We start from the raw sequence: 23,565 nt of genomic DNA on the forward strand, positions 1-23,565 counted from the left end.
AGGTGCTGGCCTCACCTTCACTGGTGAGTCACAAAGAGTCAGGCAATAGCTGGAAACTGGGGTGCCCTCCCCACCGCCTCAGGAGTGTTACTGAGTCAGTCTGCACATATGTGATGGGGTACCCACCAGTAACTTCGTGGAGGGTGCATGATTTCTTCCTAAAACACAAGACTCGCTTCCAGACTGGCAACAACTAGGTAAGACACTCACCAGATGGAACGCGGGTCACAAGGACATGGGAGAGCTTGAGTTAATGCCTCCAATTACAAGGACATCTTGAAGTCTCACTTTAAAATGTCTGTTGATGTTCCCACATTAGTTCTGGGTATGAACAGACTTTATTTAGTATGGGTTTGGGGTTGGCAAGGGGAGCTAAGCCATTATCACAGTTTTCTTAGCAATGCCAGGTGCTGGGGCTGGCTTCATTTTACGGGACATAACTGTCACTCATCGAGGCCTTTAAGGGGTAGAAAGGACTGGTGGATGATGGTGACCAGGGAACAGTTTTACAATGCAAGCTTAGAATTAGCTACTAGGGAGTTTCTGTTGCTGAAGTCGCTTTTCCATGTAGGACTCTAGGCCTCCAGCCCCAGTCAGCGTGGTCTATCGGGAAAGGATATGGACCCTTAGGTTGCCCAGGTTCAAATCCTGCCTCTGCCATCAGCTACAAGAGTTGTAATGGTCCCCACTTCACAATACGGTGTTGGTGTAAGGAGCTGAACGCGACGGCCATGCTGGGAGTGGTGCCTGGCCTGTGGGCAGCGTTCAGCCAGCACAGTGCTGACTGTTGCCCTGTGAGTGGCATCATCCCTACTTTGCTGTGAGGGCAGCAGGGATTTGGAGATGTTTAGACTTGCCTAGGGTCATGCAAGCAATTTAGAGACAGACACAACTACAGCCTACGACTCCCAAACTCCACTCAGCTTCCTCTTTTATATTTTGAGACATAGTCTCACCGCACAGCCCAGGTTAACCGATAACTCAAAACCCTCCCACCTCTGCCTCCCAAGTGCCAGGATTTCGGGCCTGGGCCACCACACTCAGCCGCAGCTGCCTTCCTCTTTCTCTGGAAGTTGCGCCCAGCTGAGGCCTAGTGACACAGAGCGTTCTCCTGTTACTTGTCCAAATGGTTCCCCAAGTATGTGCCTCACTTGGGAGTAGCATTTTGCTTTTTTTGTTGTCGTTTTCGTTTGGTTTGGGTTTTTATTACTGGATGTCCCTGGAAAGTGCTCTGACATTTGTCTGCGCCAGCCGCTTTTGTCTTTTCATATTTTGAGATAGCACCTGAGTTCCCCAGGCCGGCCTTGAACTCACTGTGCAGTCTGAGCCGGCCCTGAACTCTCAGCTCCTCCTACAGCCACCTCCCAAGTGTGCCGCTGGGCCCAACAGTTGCCTTCCTATTTCTCTGATCCGCTACACACATACTGGGGCTTGGTCAGGACAGGGACACACATTGGATTCCTGACTACATGCCTGGTGACCACTGATGTCCTCTGCAGCTGGTGGCGATCGTCCTGTTCTGCCTGCTGTTGTACTTCTACAAGGAGAAGAATGCCAACAGCATCATCGTGATTCTCCTCCTGGTGGCCTTGCTTGGTAAGCGGTTTCTGGGTGATGGGGCTTTGTCACCCCACCCCCTACCCCCCCACCCCCCCACCCCCCACCCCCCCACCTCCCACCCCCCACCCCCGCCATAACCCTGCTCAAGGCTGTCGGCTCTGCATACAGAAGCTGACTGAGGCCAGTTCAAGGCAGTCACTCTACAGGTGGCCACAGGGAGCAGGGCCCGGCTGACCGAGGTGGCTTCTAACACTTCTCGCACTCTGGCTCAAGTCTTGAGTCTTCCAAGTACCCAGAACTAAAGGCCCAGTGGAGATTTAGACAGGACCATCTTCAACAAGAGAAAAGTGAGCAAACACATGGACCACAGCCACCTGAGTGTGGGCAGTGACCCGTCAGGAGAAGGAATGGGAGTAGGGTAAGCTAGGTGAGGTCAGAGGTCACCTCAGAGCTGTCCAGCAGTATCCTCAAAGTGCTGTGTGGACAGAGGGCAGGTATGGAGCCAGAAGAGACAGGTTTTCATTCCTTTCAAGGAATGGGTGCTGAGGCCGGAGATGGCCTTCCGGCTGAGGCAAAGATGCTGCTAGTCACTCAGTGTCCAACAGAGCAGGAGAAAGGGCTGGTCGTCTGGTGTCTCCTCTCCACAACACGACAAGGAAAATACCCCGGTGTTGGGAGGACGGTAAACTGATATGGGCAGAGGTACCCACATGTTATTCCCCCCCATCCCACCTCAGTGACGAGCCCCCCAAACCATGCAGATGTCTGTCACTGAACACAGGCTGGCATTATTCTGTTCTACTTTTAAAAACAGCTTTATTGAGAGAGAATTCATATGCCACGCGGTTCTTCTGCTCCAGGGAAGCCTTGAGTGGGGTTCCTATAGTCATAGACTCACACAACCACAATCTAATTGTAGAACACCCCAAAAATAAACCCTGTACTCAGTACTGGTGACTCCCATTCCCCCTCTCCCCAGCCCCAGGCGACCACTAACCTCCCCTTTGTGTATAAATGCATCTCTGTGAACATCTTACGTAACTGGAATTATATCCTAACGTGGCTCTTCGTTTGTTTGTATTGAGACTGGGTCCCCGGTAGCCCAGGCTGACCTTGAAATCTCTGTGTTGCCATCTTGAGCATCTCATCCTCCTGCTGGCACCAGAGCTGGGATTGCATCCTGCCCTGTTTATGCGGTGCTGGGGACGGAGCCCAGGGCTTTGTGCGTGCTAGACAAACCCTCTCTCGACTGAGCAACATCTTCAGCTTAGGAAAAAAAAAATCTTCTTTTGTAGACAGCTAGCCTTGAGCTCTTGATCCTCCTGCCTCAGCCTCCTGAGTGCTAGGATTCCAGGTGCCCTATGAGGCCTTTCTGTAACTGGCTCGTTTGAACATAACGTTCTTAGGTGTACCCAAGTTGCAGCATAAGCTGTCTCCTGTCCCTCTGTGACTTTGTGGTGGTTAGTACCGAAGTCGTCAACATCGCCTTGTTCATGGCCCATCTGCTGTCTGGTATCGTGGACAGTATGGGGACACAAGCATGACTCCACTGGCTTCCCGTGCCTGCCAACCAGTGCAGTGGCCGCGGGGCCCAGAAGGCTCGGTGTGCTGGATTGCTGGCAGGAGAATACTACTGAGGCAGTTGACAGAGGGGAAGCAATGCAGTTCGGTCAGGCTGCGGCTTCCTTTGTCCCTTACCCCAGTCGTTTTTTCTACCTCCAGTTTGGCAAATGCACGTGACTGAGCATTATGAAGCTCCGATTCCTGAGTTCTTTCCTCACCTATTATCCTGAATTACCATGAAGTCAGTGCTCAGGGGAAGTTTGCGTGTCTGTTCAGAGAACCATTTCCCACCCACTGCCATGTCGTCTGGGGCAGAGATCTGAACTTGCTGCCCATTTAGGGTACAGTGACGTGATATTTGGAAAGAGCTGTGGACACCTCACATCCCTCCATTTGATTTGTCAGCCCAGCCAAGGGAGTCCTGGGCAAAGTAGACCTAGCCAATGGTGTCTTCTTACCACGGGAGCTCGGTGAACCTCCCACCTCTGCCCCCAAGTCCTTTCAGGACCTTGCTTGCTCTCCGCAGGTTCCATGACGGTGGTCACGGTCAAGGCTGTGTCAGGGATGCTGGTGCTGTCCATCCAAGGCAACTTGCAGCTGGACTACCCGATCTTCTACGTGATGTTCGTGTGCATGGTGGCCACTGCCATCTATCAGGCCACGTGCGTTGCATTTCCTCCACTCTGGGGCCTGGTTCCATTTGGTTCTGAAGTTGTAGGGCAGCCGGAGCATAAAGGGAGCCAGTTTAGCATCAGGGTGGAGATAAACTCATGGGGAAGGGAGTGGAATCCAAACACACACACACACACACACACACACACACATCCCTCCCTGTCCCGAGTGCTCAAAGTTTAAGAAGCAGCCTGTCATCTGCCCTGTGGGAATTTGAGAAGAAGCCTTGCTGTCACCAAGGAGGCGCTTGCTTGTCTCCTTGGAGAAACAGAGTTGTCATTTCCTGTCCTCGAGAACTCGGCCCCGGGTCCTCACAGAGAAAAGAGTGCACGCTCGTTTCTACCTCTGAGTATGGGTGACGTGAAGCTTTGCAATCCTGAGAGCAGGCTTCAGTCCTGCCCCCTCTGAGTCCTAGAGCCCTTCCCGCCAGAGGACTAGAAGGGAGTGGCACTCTGTGAATATTATAGGTGACAACCCGAATCAGTCAGAAGGATTCAAGATGGCGGGTGAGGCTGAGCCAGCCTGAAGGTCAGGTTCCTAGGTCTAGCCTGGGCTCAGCACCCACCAGCCTCCTGACCTTGAGGACCATTGCAGCAGCTGGTGCTTGTGGGGGCTCCCATCTTCGGATCACCTATGCTCACAGCACCCTGGGGAGTGAGGCTGGAGATGTTATTGTCTGTCCTGTGTTGGGAGGCAGAGGGAGATTAAAGATAGGACATGATAGATTGAGGGCTGAATTTAAGCATCAGGTTCCCAGTCTGAGCCCCTCTGCATCTGCTCCTCCAAGTCCCACGAGGCTGCTCTGGCTTCACCCTCTGCAGCTGAGACCCACAGGTCTGCCCGAAGCGCCCCAGCTTGGCGTCCACACATGTCATGAGTTTTGTCACTGCTACCATTTGACTATCAGGACTTTTAGCCCCTCAACACTATTATAGTCCTCCCAAGGGGAACCTTTGCCAAGTACACAGGTTTGGTGCTGAGAGATCGGGGGTCACACAGGCAACCAGGGACTCCTGCCACCTCTTAGGAACGTATGGTCTCCCAGTCAGGACAGTCCCCCAGCACGCAGAGCCACAGTCCCCCTCATAGCTCTCAGGGATACAGCCTGTGCACAGACGGTTAGCTTAGCAGCTAGTGTTCCTGCGGGCAGCTGTGGAGTGCTGACTGGGATGTCAACAGGGAATCGGACAGAGGCTCAGTTCCCACAGGAAGGTGGTGTCTGCCACAGACAGATTAGGAGCTGACTTTTCCTTTCTTTCCCTTTCTTTCTCCTGTTCATTGCAGTAACCACTAACATGTTTCTAGTATTTAAAAAAATCACAACATTGGGCTGGCTGTGACAAGTCCCATGAGACTGTCCTGGGATGTGTGTGGACCCAGGAGAAGCTCCATTCAGTGAGGTGGGGACCAGGGGTGAGGAAAAGGGTGTGGCCATGGCCACAGTCACACAGTCAGAGGTATCCTGCAGAAGGGCTTCAGTCTGTGGGCCAAGCTCAGACCTCAAATCTTGAGGTACCCAGCGCTCTGTAACAGAGAGAGTCCATTCTTATAGACCTAGAAACCCTCCCCATGTCTTACCTTGTACCCCATGTCTTACCTTGTACCCCAAGTTCCTCTCTTACCCGCTTAGCCCACTGACCCAAGTACCTGTGTGTTGCAGGTTTTTGAGTCAAGCCTCTCAGATCTATGACTCCTCCTTGATCGCCAGCGTAGGCTACATCCTATCCACCACGGCAGCCATCACAGCAGGTGAGAGTTGCCCTTTAGTGGGTTTCTGTGTCCTGCCTGAGCAGAGGGACATTGTTCCTGGGTGGGGGTGGGAGCCTACCTCTCAGCTGATTCTGCTTTCTGGATCTGCCTGTGGTTTTTGTGGAGGGCGTGAGATTTGGAGATGAAGGCTTGCATTCCGACAGTCGTTATGCCAACCATGTGGCTCAGGGAATAACCACCCGCCTTCCAAGCCTTGGTTTTACATGTCTAATAACACTTCCTCTCTAGAACTGCAATATGTATGATCCACACATCCCGTTCCTCCTGTTGTGGGTCCTGGGCAGGGCTTCTCCAACAGTGTAGGTCGTCGGGGCTAGGATGTGGTTCCATTGGTAGAGTGCTGACCTAGTGTGAACAGAACCCTGGTTCCATCCTTCATGCTGCAATAACCGGGTCTGGCTATGCACACCTTACCTGTCACCCAGCACTTGGGAGGTAGAAGAAGGAGAATGAGAAGTTCAAAGTCATCCTTGACTATGTAAGGAGACTCTGTCAAAAAAAAAAAAAAAAAAAAAAAAAAAAAAGGGGTGGGGGCAGGAGGAGATGAAGGAACAAACAAACAAACTGGGCATGGTGGCTAGAGCCTGTAATTCTAGCACTTGGAAAGCTGAGGCAGGAAATTATCAATTATCGTGACCTGTGGCTAATGATAGGGATGAGATTAGAGGAAGTGTATAGGGAACTTTGCTATTTGGGACAGCTGAATATTATCTCAAAAGTTTGTTTGTTTGAATATGGAGATATAAAGAGCCTCCTAAGACAGTCACCTCCAAGCAGGTCTGGAAATGATCGGATCTCTTCTCTCCCTTGCTGCCACAGGTGCAATCTTCTACCTGGACTTCCTCGGGGAGGAAGCGCTGCATGTCTGCATGTTTGCCCTGGGGTAAGTCCCACTCTGTCTAGCCAGGACTTGCCCCTGACCCATTGCTTCAGCCGTGGTCCTGGAGTGGAGAGAGTTGCTAGCCGGAGGGTGCTGGCTCCAAAAGTGAGCAGCTGGCTCCCCCAAAGGCCTGCAGCCTTCTCTCCTCTTGTCATTTCTGGTAAATGTAACTTGTAGGGAGAGAAGTCAGGTGGTAGAGACTCTGGGCATGGTGGGGCATGAAGAGAAAAGGCACCAAGGTCCTTCCGGGAAGCTGGGCTGGGGCTTATTTGGTTCAGTTCCTGTCTAGCATGCTTAAAACCCTAGGTTCCATTCCCAGCAATGAATGAAACCTGTGTGACACTGACTTCTTATCCCAGTGCTCAGAAGATAGAGGCTGGAGGATCAGTTCAGGGTTACCCACAGCTGCTTAGAATCGTCTAGAGCAGTGGTTCTCAACCTGTGGGTCACAACCCCTATGGGGGTTGAATGCCCCTTTCACAGGGTCACAGATCAGATCTCCAGCATACCATATAGTTACATTATTAGTCATGATACTAGCGACATTACAGTATGAAGTAGCAATGAAAATAACTTTATGGTTGGAAGGAGGTCACCACAAAGTTTGAGAACCACTGCTCTAGGGGGATAGAAGTCTTTCTAACTTGACCTGGTAGGTGAACATACACACAGGTGAATAGAGACTGTCCATCTTTCTTCTTGGGATTTCTGCATCACTGCCTGTAAACTGCACCTTGATTTTGAGGAACTGCTTCTTTCCATACACTGAGAGAAAAGAAAAACCGAGTGGGATGGCGCACACCCTTAATCCCAGCTCTGGGGTGGCGGGTGGAGCAGAAACAGGTAAATCGGTGAGTTCAGGTCACCCTGTTCTACATAGCAAGTTCCAGGCCAGCCAGAGCAATGTACTCGTGTGTGTGTGTGTGTGTGTGTGTGTGTGTGTGTACGTGTGTGTGCAAGAAAGAAAGAGAGGAGACATAGGGACTTTCCAGTATATTCATTGTCGTTTTGGAAGACTTTTATACCAACTGTATTCAAATCATAAAGAAATTTTTTAGAGCTGGGTGGTAGTGACACATGCCTTTAATCCTAGTACCCCAGCCCTAGGGAGACAGGCAAGTTTGAGGCCAACCTCATCTACAGAGCAAGTTCCAGGATAGCCAAGGCTGTCTTGAAAAACCATAAAATAAAATAAAATGCAAATTTTTTAGTTTAAAAAAAATACAGTTTTTTAAAGGGCATGCTTTTGAGAACACTGACTATAGGAAAGTGGATGAGCCACACGCTACAAATTTCCCCAGAAGACTCTAGACAACTCTGAATCCTGTAGCGCAAATAATAAAATTCCAGAGACAGATATTAGAGCTCAACCGAAAACCAGAAAAGCAAAGCAGCCAAGCCACTAGAGAGGGTTACCTCTACCAAGGCTGGGCCACTGCAGACTAAGCGGACTAAGCCTCTGTCTCCTCCCATTTTATATTCCCTCTGTTGCTGGGATTCAAGGTGTGAAGCACCACGGCCTGGATTTGTTTCTGCATTGATCTTGTGTAGCCCAGGGTGGCCTTGAACTCACAGAGATCCCTCTGCCTCTGTCTCCCAAATCCTGGGAATAAAGGTGTGTGCCACCACTGCTGATCTCTATCTAGTGGCTTAGCTTTGCCCTTCTGATCTTTAGGCAAACTTTATTTATTAAAGCATAAATAAAATATCACTATAGAATCCAGTTTGTGGACTCTGGATGTGTGGCCCCTGTTCCCTGTACCGCCCCCAAAGTGTTATCATGCACAGTGTCTCTTGCTGGTTGCAGGCCCTGTGGTCTCCGCTCTCTTTAGGTGGCCCTTAGCCACTTGCCCTCAAGTCCCCTCCTCGTGGTTGCTCCTGGTCTCACTTCTCCTCTTCCTCCCCGGTCTTCAGGTGCCTCATTGCCTTCCTGGGTGTGTTCTTAATCACGCGAAACAAGAAGAAGGCCATTCCATTCGAGCCCTATATTTCCATGGACGCCATGCCAGGTAACGAAGCCTCCTCCCCCCTCCTGCCCCCCCCCCCCCCGTGCCCGCTGGCTGCTCTTGTAGGGTGACATAGAGTGACTGCTACTTGGTGTAGGAAGCGCAGTGCAGGACAGGTGTGCTGTGGTGTGAGTTCTAGCCCTGTTTTTTGTTGGTTTGTATCGCTTTCAAGCTCTTCTTTCAAATGAGGAGCTGATGGCTGAGGCGCCTCAGTTGGCCTTGAGAACCCCTTGCCAGTTCCCAGGTCTGTCACAGGGTCTTGGAAAGAAAACCCCGACTTACATCAAGTGTTGCTCCAATCAGCAGCACCAGGCCCTGAGCCTGCAAACAGAGAGAGAGAGAAAGAGAGACAGACAAAGAGAGAGCAAGAGAGGGAGAGAGAGAGAGAGAGAGAGAGGTCAGTGAGAAAGAAAATTAAGATGAACGAATCCATCACTATAACCTCGATCCTGCCCCACCGTACTTTCCAGGGAATTGAGGGCTCACACTGGGAACCCAAGCTCAAATGGTGTTTAGCCATGGCTAGAACCACTTAGCAGTCGGCCACACACAGGTGATAGGGAGGTGTGGGGATTGTGGTGAGCTGGGAAAACTGAGTGGGACAGATAAGACTGGATTAGCCTGGGATAAGTTAGCTGATATAAATTCTCCAGGCTACTAATGATCACTAACATGACCTCTGCTGCCGTTACTGGGCATCCCCTGACAAGACAGCAGTGCCCGTGGGTCCGTAAAGGGCACAGAGCTAAACCACTCTAGAGATGGTTTCAGGGAACAGCATCTGCTTTAGTGTGTGTTTACAACTTATACAGTGGAAGACTGCTATGATTGCTTAACACATAATCTCGGACTGGACAGTGAGCACCCACACCACCAGGGTCTCTACACAGAAAAAGCTCATTAAAGAAGTTGTTCAGACTCATTCCCCGGCCAGCTACCGGCTACTCACGCTACTTCAGAATTCAGTCTTTTGACTTCAGGAGCATGCTATGCCATGCTTCTTACATAGAGGCGCAATATGCCAGGTAGGCTGGGCACCAGGCCATGACTGCATTTTCTTCTACTTTTCCACAACATAGTCACGCATCCTCCAGTCACAGAATCTATAAAGTATGAACACATATGTCAGCCACATCGAGAGCAGTTCTTAAACACTCGTAACGGCATGCACCTATAATCCCAGCATTTGGGAGGCTGAGGCAGGAGGATCATGAGTTCAAGACCAACCTGGGCTACATAGCAGCATGACTCAACTTTTAGGTTTTGAAGCCTTGACCCAAGTGTGTTCTCAGGACTGATTGATGTGCTCCTGTGTCGAGTGGCCCCAGCCGCACCCGCTTACTGGTTTGTTTGTTTGTTTGTTTTATCTTGCTCTGCTAAGCTGCCATCTGCCCTGCTTGCTGTGGCCAGCCTGCCTGAGTAGAAGTAGAGAACCCCATGTCAGCATTTTCATTTGGCCCAGCTCAGCCATGTGTGGATAAACGCAGAGTGGCTGAGTGGGGCCCTGAGGTTTCTCCTGGCAGTTCAGGGCTCGGGCTATCAGTGCGTGGACTGTGTTAACGTCGAACCTGGCTGCTCAGATGCCTCTTCTGCTTACTTCCTTGTCTCTCGGCTGTGTTCCGGATAGATGAGGGCGCTGGATAGCTGAATCCCAGATAGGTGAGGTGTCAACTCTGTGTGCGAGTATGTGTATGTCCCCGTGTGTCTGTGCGTTTATAAACTGTGTGTCTGTCCATACACGTGTCCCTGTGTGCATACGTACACTTCTCTGATGGGAAGTAGGGGGTGACGTCGGCTGGTCCTAGAAGCCAGGATTCTATGACCAGTTTGTGGGTGTGGCTCTTGTACCTCATGACCTCAGTAGGAAATGAGGCACTGAAGATCGAAGACCTTGTCCTATTGCAGTTGAGACAATCCTACTGGACACATAGAGTTCACATGACCGGATTCAGATTCAAACTCTGCCACCTTCCTCCCATAAGACGTGTCGAGGCCTCTCATCCTCACTCTTATCTCTGGGTTACGGGGTGCATGTGTCAAGGCTGTGGGCACAGTGCCGGGGATGTGGTAGATGCCTGACTAGTTTTGCTTTTGCTTCCATTTTTCTTTAAAAACTTTAAAGTTTTGGGGTTGGGTAGATGGCTCGGTGCATAAATGCTTACTCTGCAAGTGTGCGGCCCCATGGATGGATCCCCAGCACCCACATCTGGACCTGGCCCAGCAGCACGTGTCTGGAGTCCTAGTGCCGGCGGGGGTAGTATAACTAATCAGTGCGCTCAAGGGTCAGTGAAAGACCCTGGCTCAAGACAATCTAAAGCAGAGAATGATAAAGGAAGACACTCAGCATCAACCTCCAGCCTCCACATGCACACACACACACATCCAGGATTTTAGCACATGACTCGCGTGGTCATCAACAGAGCCACTTCTCCGGTTACTTGCTTTCTGTGGTCATGGAATCTGGCCTTTGACTGTCTGGTTTGGTGTCTTTAGATTCCAGGCCTTCAGGATACATCACAGTTGGAGGGACTTTCTTAGTTGGATAAAGAGAACAGCAGCCCTGGCTGTCAGGATCAAGGGAGCCTCCACGGGCTCTGTGGTCCTTGGCCCACTAGAAATCACTCCTCAGAGCCTCAGCAGTTGAGCCATGCTCGTCTGGCTGGGTGTCTACATGGACAGGAACACCCTGTTACTGTGTCTGCACATAGACCAAGTATGGCCACTGTCCAAACAACAGAAAGCAGAGGTGCTGTTCCTAGTCTGGCTTGCGCACTAGTTAATGCGGATTTATACCACAGCCTGAGCCTTGTCCAGTCTTCTAAAAGAAAATCAATCAGGTCTCCAAGGACAGAAGTATCCCATTTCCTAACAGTGTCAAAACCTGAGCCCTCCTCAGGTCCCCCAACCCAAACCTAAGACCCCCTAGTAGATACCCCTAAGACTCCATGTTCTACGATGCAAACCCATACCCATCACACTCTTGTGGACTGGTGGCATAGGGCTGGAGGCACTGACAAAATTCAAAGCTATGCAGTGCTCCATAAACTAACTCTCCCCTGAGTAGTAGACACCTTCACCTGCCCTGCTATGCCCATGAGCTCCAAAACACAAGCTTATTTTTTTAAAGACGGGGTCCTGTGTAGCCCAGGTTGGCTGTGGACTCTGTATGACAGAGGATTACTTTGAACTTCTGAACCTCCTGCTTCTGCCTCCTGGATGCTAGGATTACAGGGGTGTGCCATCGTGCCTGATTTTATGTACTGCCTGGGATCCAAACCAAAGCTTTGTGTGTGCTGGGCAAGCAGGCATGCCCTCTGCTGATGGAGCCGCAGTCCAAGCACAGAGCACAGACTCTTAAACTGGTCCTCGAGACAACCATCCATTGTGTTTGCATCACGTGGAGGCTAGAGGTCTTATCTAGCCGATGTTAAAGCTTCAGGCTCCCAGGCTGGGTCCCAGCCAGCACACCTCAGCCACAGGCATTACTGCTGGCGTTGGTCTCCAGCCGTGTAGTGTTAGCCCAGTGCGGAGGGTGTGCCAGGCAGTGAGAGAGCAGCTGTTCCCATCCTTTCGCTGGCCCCCACGTGATCTCCTGGAGGGATTGTAGGAAAAGGTCACAGGAATTGAAGATTACATTCTTTAAGCCAGGCATTGGAGGTACAGGCCTCTAACCGTAGCATCTGGGAGGCAGAGGCAGTTAATTCAATGTGATGTGCTTAGAACATTCCAGGTCAGCCAGGGTTATAAAGAAAGACCCTGTCTCTCAAAACAGTAATGACACGACAACAACAACACTGGGTCTTTGTTTCCCATAAATGTAATAGAAATCATACCTCGCCCTACCCAGAGATATGGAATATCAGGTCAAAGGTCAAACACTCCCTCCAGTCATCACAATGCTACTCTCATTGCTGGGTCTCCAGGGTGCAAAAGTCGCCCTATTTCCTCAATGCTAAGTAAGCTTCCTGGATCCCTGAGTTGATTCAATAGCAAAGTGGCATCTACCACGTCCAGGGCACGGTGTCCTGTCCTGTCCACCTGCCACTTAGGACGCCAACACCTTCCTTCCTGCTGTGTAAACAGGAGCATTTCCTCTTAACTCTAAAGCGTCTGGGAAATCAGGACTGCGCTTGATCAACTCCTGAGCTCTGGGGGGGTTCTGTGGGGGGAGCGTGGAAAGTTCAGCCTCCCTTCCTGCGTGATGACTGGGGCCACGGATGTCATTACAGGTATGCCGGACATGCATGCAAAGGGAACAACGGTCCAGCCCGACCTCAAAGCTTCTTTCTCCTACGGGGCCTTGGAAAACAATGACAGCATTTCTGAGATCTACACCCCGGCCACACTGCCCGTCATGCAGGAGGAGCACAGCTCCAAAAGCACCCCTGGGGTTCCCTACCGTGTCCTGGAGCACACCAACAAGGAGTGATCTGCCTCCCTTGGGGGCATAACTGCCCACAGCCCCGCCCCCCATGGTTCTACCCTTTTGTCCAACCTGCCTTTCAAGTATCCTGGTTTTAAACCGAGAACTCTGTAAGATGATCTTGGGAGGCCCTTGTCTCTGACAGAGAAGCCATTCAATGTCCTTGGCCTTGGAAGACATTTCAAGTAGTTGGGGAGCATGCCAGGTGGGCTGTGTGGCAGGTTAGCCCAGTGGGGGTTGAGTGAGCTTAGGTAGTGGTTGCAGCCTACCACACCTTCCCTAGAGCGAAGGCAAGACAGAGTCAGCCCCCTCTTTATACATCCAGTGAAAGGCTGGAGACCTCCACAGTCAGTCCTTCCTTTACCCAACCCGCATGCCTCAGCTGTACCTGGCGCACTCATGAGTCTGTGACTATATTGGTGTCCCTTTTGCTGAGCCCAGCAGGGCCAGCCCTGAGTGGAACAAGCTGTCGTCTGCACCTTGGTGGTGTGCATGGGCCTTCCTTCTGTGAAGACCTGCTGGTGAATTCCTGCTGGGCCTGCTCTGAAAACCGGCTTGGTTCAAGTCCTGTGAAGATTATTTCATTGTTTCCTCCCTCCAAAGAAGTAGAGAGAACAGAGGGTGAGGGGGACAGGAGTGAGGCAAGGGTGGGGGGGCTTTCAACCCTCTCTGCTTCAAACTGGTGAGAGAGGTTCCTGGTGACTTCTGGCCTGGTGACTTTCCTGCCGGCTTCCCGGGATGTGCCGAGGCCCCAGTAGGACAGACTACTCTTTCTCTGGCACACCTGGTTCCTGGGAAGAGTCCGGAGCCCTCACACAGATCTATTTCCATCTCCTCCCCTCCCCTTCCGTTCCTTTTAGACCACTAACTAGCTAAGCTTCACCTCCTGTTTCCCATCATTGGAGCACCTGGGTCTCCGGCCCTGAGCTGGGTCCAGGCTGAGCAGGCGTTTCTCACACACAGGTCTGCAGCTTTCTTCTTGTCTATATCATGGTTAGCTCCCCACCCCTACCCCCATTCCCGGACCGATGTGCACATTTGAGAGTGCTGGGCAGAGGCTTGCAGGCTTTTAAGGGCATCAGAATCCCATAGGGGTTTGTTTAAAATGCCTGTTTCTCACTCCAGCTCTAGTGACCTGACTCAGGGGGCCTGGAGTGGGACCCAAGAGTCTGCATTATTAGTGGGCATCACAGGAGATCTTGAATCCCAGAACCCAGAAAGCATACTCCCTCAGAAACCTCCTCATGGGCCACTAAATCCAGAGGGTGTCTACACAACCCTGCCAGAAGGTTCACACCTCCCGTTTTCTTACCCTCTCTGGGTTCTGCAGGCAAGCTGGATGGCCCCAGAGGACCTAGGGCAGTCTCTACCCAGTAAACCCTGCTCTAAGGTGACAGTGTTAATAGGTCAGTGTTGATAAGCCATCCTCGCCACAGCTCTTCACACCCAAACAGAATGATGCCATCTGGCACAGAGTCCATAACCACGTCTGTATTTCCTCTTGACCACGTCTGTATTGTGGCTTACATGCCTGAGGTAGAGACGGCAGCAGAGCAAAGGCTCTGTGGCTCAGCCACACTGGAGGGCTTTTTACCATGTGTTAAGCCCACAGAACTACACACACGGAACTCTGCCTTCTGGGGCAGGTTGTCCCGCAGAGAAGGATAGAGTCACAGAGGCCTTCGTGAGGCTGGTCCCAGAACTCAGAGGGTGTTCAGAAGTGGAGGTGATTTTCATGCATTCATGGGTGCTGGCAAGTGTAGCTAAGAGTAGAGAGCTCTCAAGGGAAGGGGCAGCTTTGCAAAGTCAGAGATTGGAGCCAGGGTTGTCAAAGAGCCTCAAAAGACAAGCAGTGAGGCCCGGCGTGGTGCTGCATGCCTTTAATGCCAGCACTCGGGAGGCAGAGGCAGGCAGATCTCTAAGTTTGAGGTCAGCCTGGTCTACAGAGTGAGTTCCAGGACAGCCAGGGCTACAGAGAGAAACCCTGTTTCAAAAAACCCAAAAGAAGAAAGAAGACGAGCAATGGAGGTCGTGGATGGCTTCACGCTGGTGGTCCCGGCACTTGGGAGGCATTTTCTTTCCTCCAGGAGGATTTGCCACACGTTCTAGGCTAACCTGAGCTAGCCTGTGAGACCCTGTCTCAAAACAAGATGAGCGGTGAAGGCAGACTCCTAGAGAGGCTTGGCTAGCTGTCAGAGGCATGTATTCTAGAGAGTGCAGGAGCCACTGAAGACTCTGAGGAAGAGGGTAGCAGGGCCAGCACCTACTGGAAAGGAAACCCTGTTCTGGGGTGGGATTGGGGGGAGGCAGGGGCAGGAGATGGAGTAGTGAGTTACCCTCAGGGTCAGGCCCCAGGTCTCTAGGAACAGAATTAAAATCAGATCTTGTTTCTATTCTGATAGTGCCTGTTCTGGGGTGCGTAGGGGGAAGGAGGTCTGAAGCTGACAGGGATCGGGAAGCAGGTGAGCAGGGAGGTGAGCATGGCAAACCCAGGTGGGCACCCATCATTTGGGCATGGCATGTGTGTCCAGCCTCCCTCTGCCCCTCCCTTCCCTCTTCTGTGGGCTGTTTAGCCCTGGCCAACCTGAAATACAGGTACACTGGAACTGCAGGCAAATGCATAAGAGGTGGGCAGTGCCACCCAGGAACGCGATGGCTTCTAGGCTGGGGACGGTAGCCACCATCTTACAAGTTTAACCATGAGAGCTGAGCAGAAAGGCCTTTGAGCTCCAGAGTGGAGATGGGGCAGGGCCGTGGGAGACCTGTTTCCAGAGTTCCCACCCTGCCCTAGAAGCCTTGCTTTGCCCCCAGGTGTCATCAGATAGTCAGCTGACTACAGGGCTGCCCACTTCCTACCCACAGCCCTGACTGGTTTCACTCTTGGCTCTAACAGCACCTATCCACTCCCATTCTTTCCCACCCTCACCCTGAAGATAGGCATTCAATATGTAGCCCAGGCTGGTCTTAAACTCTCAGTCCTCCTGCCTCAGCCTCGGGAGTGCTGGGATTATGGCTGAGTACTACCTTGTCCAGCTCTACTGGAAACATTAAATGTCACACCGCTGCCTCTTCCCAGCCCTGAGGCACCTCCAACAGTCACCAACTGTGGGCTCAACTTGGTTTGTTCTCTTGTCTTCCTCTCCCACCCCCACTCTGGCTCTCTGTTCTTCAGGCTGGGGTTCTGGGTCCCTGAATAGACATTAGAATAAATGTTCGTGTGGACTGCTACTTGAGAAGAGGGGAGCCCTGGCCCCACACTGCGGCCTGATGACACCCTCACTTTCAGCACGGGGCTTGGGGCATCAATGTGCAACTGAGTGCTGGGTGCAGGGAGAGCCTTTCTGGTGGACCCAGCCAACTTGAGGGTACTGTGCTAATGGCCATCAGAGAAGGACTGGGCCCTGCCCACCCCTGCAGTCTTGCAAATTTCAAATGTGACCCAACCCTAATTGATACTGAAGGCGCCATGTAAATGAAGTTACTCTAGAATATAGTCTGTAGATGCTTATATTTTGTTAACATCAAAACTAATACAGCATGTGTTAGTTCACAAAGAATGTGTGTACTGTGTGCAGATAACATTATAAAGGGTATTTAATTAAAATTCCAAGCAGTACCTTAGAGCTTGAGTCTTGTGTTCAGCTAATACTTCAGCAGCTGCCTAGTAGAATGTTCCATGTCAGTTCTGCCTAGCCATCCACACATGGTTACCGAGCACTCTAAACATGGCTAGTGTGACTGAGGAACTAAGGTTTTATATTGTGTGTATGTGTGAATGTGTGTGTATGTGTGTGTGCCCCACATGTCCAGAGGACATGTATGTGGGTGCCTGGCATCAAGCTTGGGTTGACAGACTTAGCAGCAGGTGCCCTTACCCACCATCTCATTAGCCCCGAATGTTCTACCACAGAGGCACACCCCTTTCTGTTACTGTGCTAAAACACTGTGGCCAAAAACAACGTATGGTTCCAGAGGGTAGGAATCCATCATGGTGGGGAGGCATGGCAGCAGAAACAGGAAGCTGAGTCATCACATCAGGAAGCAGAGAGACAAAACCGGAAGTGGGCAAAGGGATAAAGTCCTTCCTCCAGGAAGCCTCCACCTCCTAAAGGTTCCAGAACCTCTCCAAACAGCACCCAACTGGGGACTAGGTGTTCAAACATCTGGGCCTATGGGGACATTTCTGTCAGATCACCACAATTCCCAAGTCCCATTCTCTTTCATCATCAGCAGCAGCATCACCATCATCATCATCACCATCTTCAGCATCGTCACCATCATCATTCGTTTTGCTATAGAATAAAACTCAGCTTTATTTAGACAAAAATTACATCTGGCACATCAGCCTGAGTTCTGCTGTTGGTTTTGTGGGGTTATTTGTTTGTGTGTTTTGTTGTTGTTTTTGGTTTTTTTGTTTGTTTGATTTGGTTTGGTTTTTTTCTGGGTTTTGGTTTGTGTTTTGGTTTTGTTTTTAGTTTTTCAAGACAGGCTTTCTCTGTGTAGCCTCCCTACCACTTCCTGTCTGCTAGTTGCTGACTCAATCTCCTGACCCCAAGTTAATTTTATTTAAATCAAACAAATATAACACATCTTTGCATCATTAACAGAAGCTCAGAAATGAATGTAACATGCCTTTACACAAAGTAATGCTCCACAACAGAGTGGCCCTGAGAATAGTGCCCTGCCTTCCCCAGGAAGCCCAAGAAAGAAGTCTCAGTGTTGCTTTCTAGAAATGCCCTCCACTCTCAGGTTACTCTCTCGTAAGAAACAAAACCACAGAGTCCTTGTTTAGCTCCCCTAAGCTTGTCTGATCATAATACAAAGGCACGAGAAATCAGCTGGGCTGTTATGCCCTGTGCTAACCTTCCAACCTTCCAGTACCAGCCCTGCCTGCTGCCCAGCTGGGAAGTCTTGTCCGCCAAAAAAGTTATTAAACATATTCTATCAAAATGTTCCCGTTGTGGTGTGGTGGCTGGAGAGAAGGCTGAGCGGTTAAGAACACTTACTGCTCTTGCAGAGAACCTGGGTTGGGTGCCGAGCACCCACACATCAGTTCATAATCATGTGTAACTCTGATTTCAGATGATCCATCACCCTCTTCTGGACCGTGAGGGCATTGCACACATGTGAGTTCAAGGCCAGCCTGGTGTGTAGAGCTAACTCAAAGAAACCCTGTCTTGAAAAACAAAAACAAAATAAAAAAAAAAAAACTTAAAGGTCTTTAGGGCTGGGGTGCAGCTCAGTGACTGAGCATTCACAATGCCCTGGAGTCCATCCCCAGCACCAAAAACAAATAACAAGATAAACAGGTAAATAAATACATAAATATCCCTGCTGGTGCCATTACCTATTGGCTTATCCTGAGCAAATCTCATATTTTCAACACATATGTATGTGGTCTCCTTCACCCCACAGCACATTTGGGGGCCAGACAACCTGCAAGAGTTAGTTCTCTCCTTCTGCCACACGGGCTCCAGAGCTCAAACTCAGATTATCAGGCTCGGCAGCAGGCACTTTTATCTGATGTGCAATCTCACTGGCCCTAAATCTCATATATTTTAAATCCTGATGTCTCCTCATTTTAACAGAGATAATAATGGTACCTTCTGTATCAGATGGTTTTGAGACTCTATTAACTGTTTCTGGAAGTTTCTAGAAAAAAAAAGTCTTAATTAAAAGGTGGGTGGTCAGTAACTATTAAATTTTTATCTTTAAAAAAGAGTCCTGGGCCGGGCGGTGGTGGTACACACTTTTAATCCCAGCACTTGGGAGGTAGAGGCAGGCAGATCTCTGTGAGTTCGAAATCAGCCTGGTCTACAGAGCTAGTTCTAGGACAACTAGGGCTGTTACACAGAGAAACCCTGTATCAGGAAAAAAAAAAAAAGAGTCCTGGACAATTTTGAGGCTTGGGTAGAAATATATCTTTTTCAGGGGTTTGGGATCACAGAGAGCAGGTAAAATTCCATCCTGACATGTGGAGCTACATGACACAGGATCAGGTCCACCCGTCTGAGCCTCCGAGTCAACGCAATCTATTACAACAGTTCACGTGTCTTCTGTTTATTTGCTTTTGGACAATGTCCCATGTATCTGAAGTTGGCTGTGAACACAGTGTGGAGCCAAGGATGACCTTGAACTTCTGATCCTCCTGCCTCCATCTCCTAAGCACTGAGATGCCAGGAGTGTACTGTCATGCCTTGCTGTAAAAACTTTCCTGAAAGTGTCTAGAAATATGAATACCCTGACATTCCCTTCTAGAGAATAAAACTAGACATATCTAAACAGTTTCTATTAACAGATAACGAAATGTAAGCTTCAACCTGGCTAGGTATGGTGAGAAAGGCAGGTGGACCTCTATAAGTTTGAGGCCAGCCAGAACTATATAGCAAGACCCTGTCTGAAAAAAAGAAAGAGAATAAACAACTTGGAAATATATGTATACATACACACTCATGTATAGTTGTGTTTATATGAAGCACCAGGAGAAATAGGTTCTTTCCTAATTTGTGTGTGCATGCACACACATGTGCCTGCCATGGCACACAGTGCACCTGTAGAGGTCAGGAGTCAGCTCTTGACTGCCATCTTGCTGTGACTGGGTCGCCCTTGCTCCAAGTAGGTTCTCCTGTCTCTGCTGCCCATCTCACTGAGAGAGTTCTGGGCAACAGATGGGCACTACAGCATCCAGCTTTTTACATGGATTCTGGGGATCCAACTCACTCAGGCTTGTGTAGCAAGGACCTTGACCTGCTCAACCATCTTGCCAGCACGATTCTTTAAAGTCACTGGAAAAAATAATTTAAAGAGTGAGTTGTGACAATTCACACTTGTAATTCCAGCACTCTGGAGCCAGAGGCAGGAGGATTGCCTTGAGTTTGAGGCCAGTCTAAATGACACAGTGAGTTCCAACGAAACATAAAACAAAAATTCGGGTGTTAACATGCCAATAGGTTGCCTCAGTGGGTAAGGGTGCTTGCCACTAAGCCCGGTGACCTCAGTTCAATTCCTGGTACTCACAGGACAGAAGGAAAAAACTGACTCCTTCAAGTTGTCCTCTGTCCTACACCGATAGAGAGGATGCAAATGCTCACAGAAACAAATAAGTGCAAGAAAAATTCAAAGTCAAATGGAAAAGGGACAAGAGCAGTAGCATAAAAATCACAAATCACCAAACAAGAAAGTAAAGCTGGACGTAATGATGCAGGCTCGTAATCTTGGCGGGAGGACTGCAAGTTCAAGGCCAGCCTGGGCTATATAGTGAGACTGTGAAAAAGAAAAAAGAAAGAAAAAGATAGGGGGAATTTTTTTTTAAATGGAGATTGCCAGACCTGGAGAGATGGCTCAGCAGTTAAGAGCACTTGTTGCTCTTGCAGAGGACCAAAGAGGGATTTCTCGAGCACCCACATGACAGCTCATAACTGTAACTCCAGCTCTAGGGTATTTGATGCCCTCTTCTGGCCTCCACAGTCACCTGCATGCACGTGTTGAACATGTATACTCAGATAAGTGCACATACTTTGTTGTGGGAGGTTTTGGTCAAGCTCTGACACTCCCAAGGCTGCCCAATAAAGTTACACCAACTGGAATTGGCCATAGAGAAGCCAGCAATCTGGATAGAGAAGATGAAGGAAGGAAGGAAGGGGCAGGGACTGGAGTTTGAGCTTCCTCTTAGTTCTGGACAAGAGAAGAGACATGTCCTTTGCAGTATATCCAGCCAAAAAGCAAGGTGAGCTAGTTGCTAGTTAGCCTCTCTGAGCTAGCATGTTTTCACCCCAGACTTTGAGTCTTATTGAGTCTTCTGAGTCTTTCTGATCAACAGAACAATAGAGACTTAATTTAAACCTACATATCATGATCGCAGCAGAGCTGGGGCTGTGGAACCGGAAGTCCCACCAGGCTGAGGTCTGAGTGGCTGGCAGGGAACTGACTGAGGGGCTCTGGGGTGGCAGATGATAAATATCAGTAGATTCATGTGCAGCCAGCAGGCTGACAGAAAAAATGTAACGTACTGTGGTGGTTTGAATAAAAATGCCTCCCAAAGGCTCATAGATTTGAATGCTTGGTCACCAGGGAGTCACACTATTGGAAACTACGGCCTTGTTGGAGTAGGTGTGACTTTGTTGAAGGAAGTGTGTCACTAGGGGTGGGCTTTGAGGTTTCAGAAGTTCACGCCAGACCCAGTGTCTCTCTCTTCCTGTTGCCGGCTGAACACTCAGCTACCCTCTCCAGCACCATGTCTGCCTTTGTATTGCCATGTTTCCTGCCATGAAGATAATGAACTAAACTTCTGAATCTGTAAACCAGCCCCAACTAAACGTTTTCATTTATGAGAGTTGCCATGATCATGATGTCTCTTGCCAGCAAAAAGAACATTGACTAAGATGCATACACATACAATAAAATAAATCTTTTTAAAAATATAAGCATCACAGCCAGGTGATGGTGGGCACATACCTTTAATACCAGCACTCGGGAGGCAGAGGCAGGCAGATCTTTGAGTTCAAGGTCAGCCTGATCTACAAAGTGAGTTCCAGAACAGCCAGGGCTACTCAGAGAAATTCTGTCTCAGGAAGGAAGGAAGGAAGGAAGGAAGGAAGGAAGGAAGGAAGGAAGGAAGGAAGGAAGGAAGGAAGGAAGGAGAAGAAGGGAGGAGAGGGGAGGAGAGAAGGAGAGGAGAGGAGAGGAGAGGAGAGGAGAGGAGAGGAGAGGAGAGGAGAGGAGAGGAGAGGAGAGGAGAGGAGAGGAGAGGAGAGGAGAGAAAAAATGATTTCAACAGGGAAGCCACAGAGGGAAAGTTTCCAGCAAATGCAGTGTATTGTTATAGTCAATCAAGCTATGCTAATAGCTCAGTAAAAGAATATAATGAACTTGGGCAATTTCCCCTGGGAAGCAGATAGAGTCGGGGTCACCCAACCCTGTGATGCAGACACCATGTTGCTGCTGTTGTTTGCTTTCTGCCTGTAGAACACACACAGGAAAGCCTCTTCAATACCTCAGTCGGTGCTATGAGGGATGTGGTGAGGCGCACATGGAGGATGTGGGAGGGGTGGGCCCTGCAAGCCTTCCACAGTGGGGCTGTCATTTCCTAAGTCTGTGCATGTTCATGCTCTCTGGCCCACTGCCTTCTTCTGGAACTTGAAACCAACATGGACGCAATAATGTGCAAAGCATTTGTTGAATGGTTAATTGTACAAGAGAAAGTTTGCAAGAAGCCTTGATTCACCAATTAGCTAAGAAATTGCACGGGGTAAAGTTTTAGATCATTATTTTAAACCATTTTAAAATCATTTTTGAAACGCAAGGAAATACTTACTGGCATTAAGCAGGTAGATGGGAGGGTCCAAATTGAATGACCTCAAGAGCAAACCTAATTATAAAAAGGAAATATACCAAAATATCGAAGAGTTGTAGCTGATTCTAGTTATCTTAGTATCATTTGCTTTCAAATTATCTATAAAGGCCAAGTTCAATTTTTGTTTGTTTTTTCAAGACAGGGTTTCTCTCTGTTGCTCTGGCTGTCCCGGAACTCACTCTGTAGACCAAGCTGACCTCAAACTCTGAATCTGCCTGCCTCTGCCTCTTGAGTGCTGGGATTAAAGGCGTGCACCACCATGCCCATCTGCCAAATCCAATTTTTTTTAAAGATTTATTTATTTATTATGTATACAACATTCTGCCTCCATGTATGCCCACATACCAGAAGAGGGCTCCAGATCTCATTACAGATGGTTGTGAGCCACCATGTGGTTGCTGGGAATTGAACTCACGACCTCTAGAAGAGCAGCCAGTGCTCTTAACCACTGAGCCATCTCTCCAGCCCCGCCAAATCCAATTTTTATAATGAAAACATTTAAAATAATCCCAATTCTACAGGACTCATCTCCCCACCAACATTGAAAGTGATGCCTTTAAGAAACTACTGGATAACAGGGCAGGTGATGTAAATTCAATGTGTTGCCGACAAGCCTGACAGCCTGAGTTCGATTCCCAGGTCCCACAGTATGGAATCAACTTGTTAAAGTTAACCTCTGCTCCTCACACAGCTGCACATATGGGATGTGCACACGTTGATCAAATAAATTGGGTCAATTTGATTTTTAGTACTTTGACTTGTAGGCGAGGAATTTACTATGGCTCATATAACATAATCGAAACATGAAACGTATGGTACACCAAAATAAATAAATGTTAAATCTCTGGGTCACTTTGTGGCTCCTGATGGGGAAATGGTTTATTCAACCAGAAGTCAATACAGAATACGTTACCAGGGAAATGGGTTCATTTCAGGAGCTTCATCTAGAGTGGATGGTAGATCCTGGATAGAATCAGCACACAGGTAGGTAGTTGGAGGTAAGGGGTGGGGGTTGGGAGGGTGGTGTTGACCCATAGAGTTCAGTCCCCAGTTTCTCAGCTTCCTGTCTCAGTGTGACCTCTTGGGAGCCCATCTCTCTCACCAACATCAGCGGATGGTTCCTGCCTCCCCTTCTCTTCCACAGCCCAGGACCCCTTGTTCTCCACCAGCACCAGATGCAGTGATAGGAGCTGGGGTCACATCATTGCATAGACTAGCCCTGCGCCTATAAAACTTGTATTAGACCCCTAATCTTTTTTTTTTTTTTTTTTTTTTTTTTTTTTTGGTTTTTCGAGACAGGGTTTCTCTGTGGTTTTGGAGCCTGTCCTGGAACTAGCTC

The 23,565-nt window shown here is 49.4% G+C and overlaps 1 protein-coding gene across 3 annotated transcripts in view; it reads left to right on the forward strand.

Moving 5' to 3' along the window:
- Nipal3 (NIPA like domain containing 3) overlaps positions 1-16,490 on the forward strand; it is a 40,717-nt gene extending 24,227 nt beyond the window's left edge. For 2 of the 3 annotated variants that reach the window (XM_057783978.1, XM_057783980.1), the window contains 6 exons: positions 1,500-1,596; positions 3,650-3,785; positions 5,456-5,544; positions 6,385-6,448; positions 8,360-8,454; positions 12,681-16,490. In XM_057783978.1, the coding sequence (XP_057639961.1) occupies positions 1,500-1,596; positions 3,650-3,785; positions 5,456-5,544; positions 6,385-6,448; positions 8,360-8,454; positions 12,681-12,880 (681 nt within the window). In that variant the 3' untranslated portion in view covers positions 12,881-16,490. Of the gene's footprint in view, positions 1-1,499; positions 1,597-3,649; positions 3,786-5,455; positions 5,545-6,384; positions 6,449-8,359; positions 8,455-10,078; positions 10,111-12,680 lie in introns of all 3 variants that reach the window. The other variant, XM_057783979.1, reaches the window with a different exon arrangement.
- The last annotated feature ends 7,075 nt before the right edge of the window (positions 16,491-23,565 follow it).

Source organism: Chionomys nivalis, chromosome 11 (assembly GCF_950005125.1).
Source record: "Chionomys nivalis chromosome 11, mChiNiv1.1, whole genome shotgun sequence".
NCBI classification, from domain to species: domain Eukaryota; kingdom Metazoa; phylum Chordata; class Mammalia; order Rodentia; family Cricetidae; genus Chionomys; species Chionomys nivalis.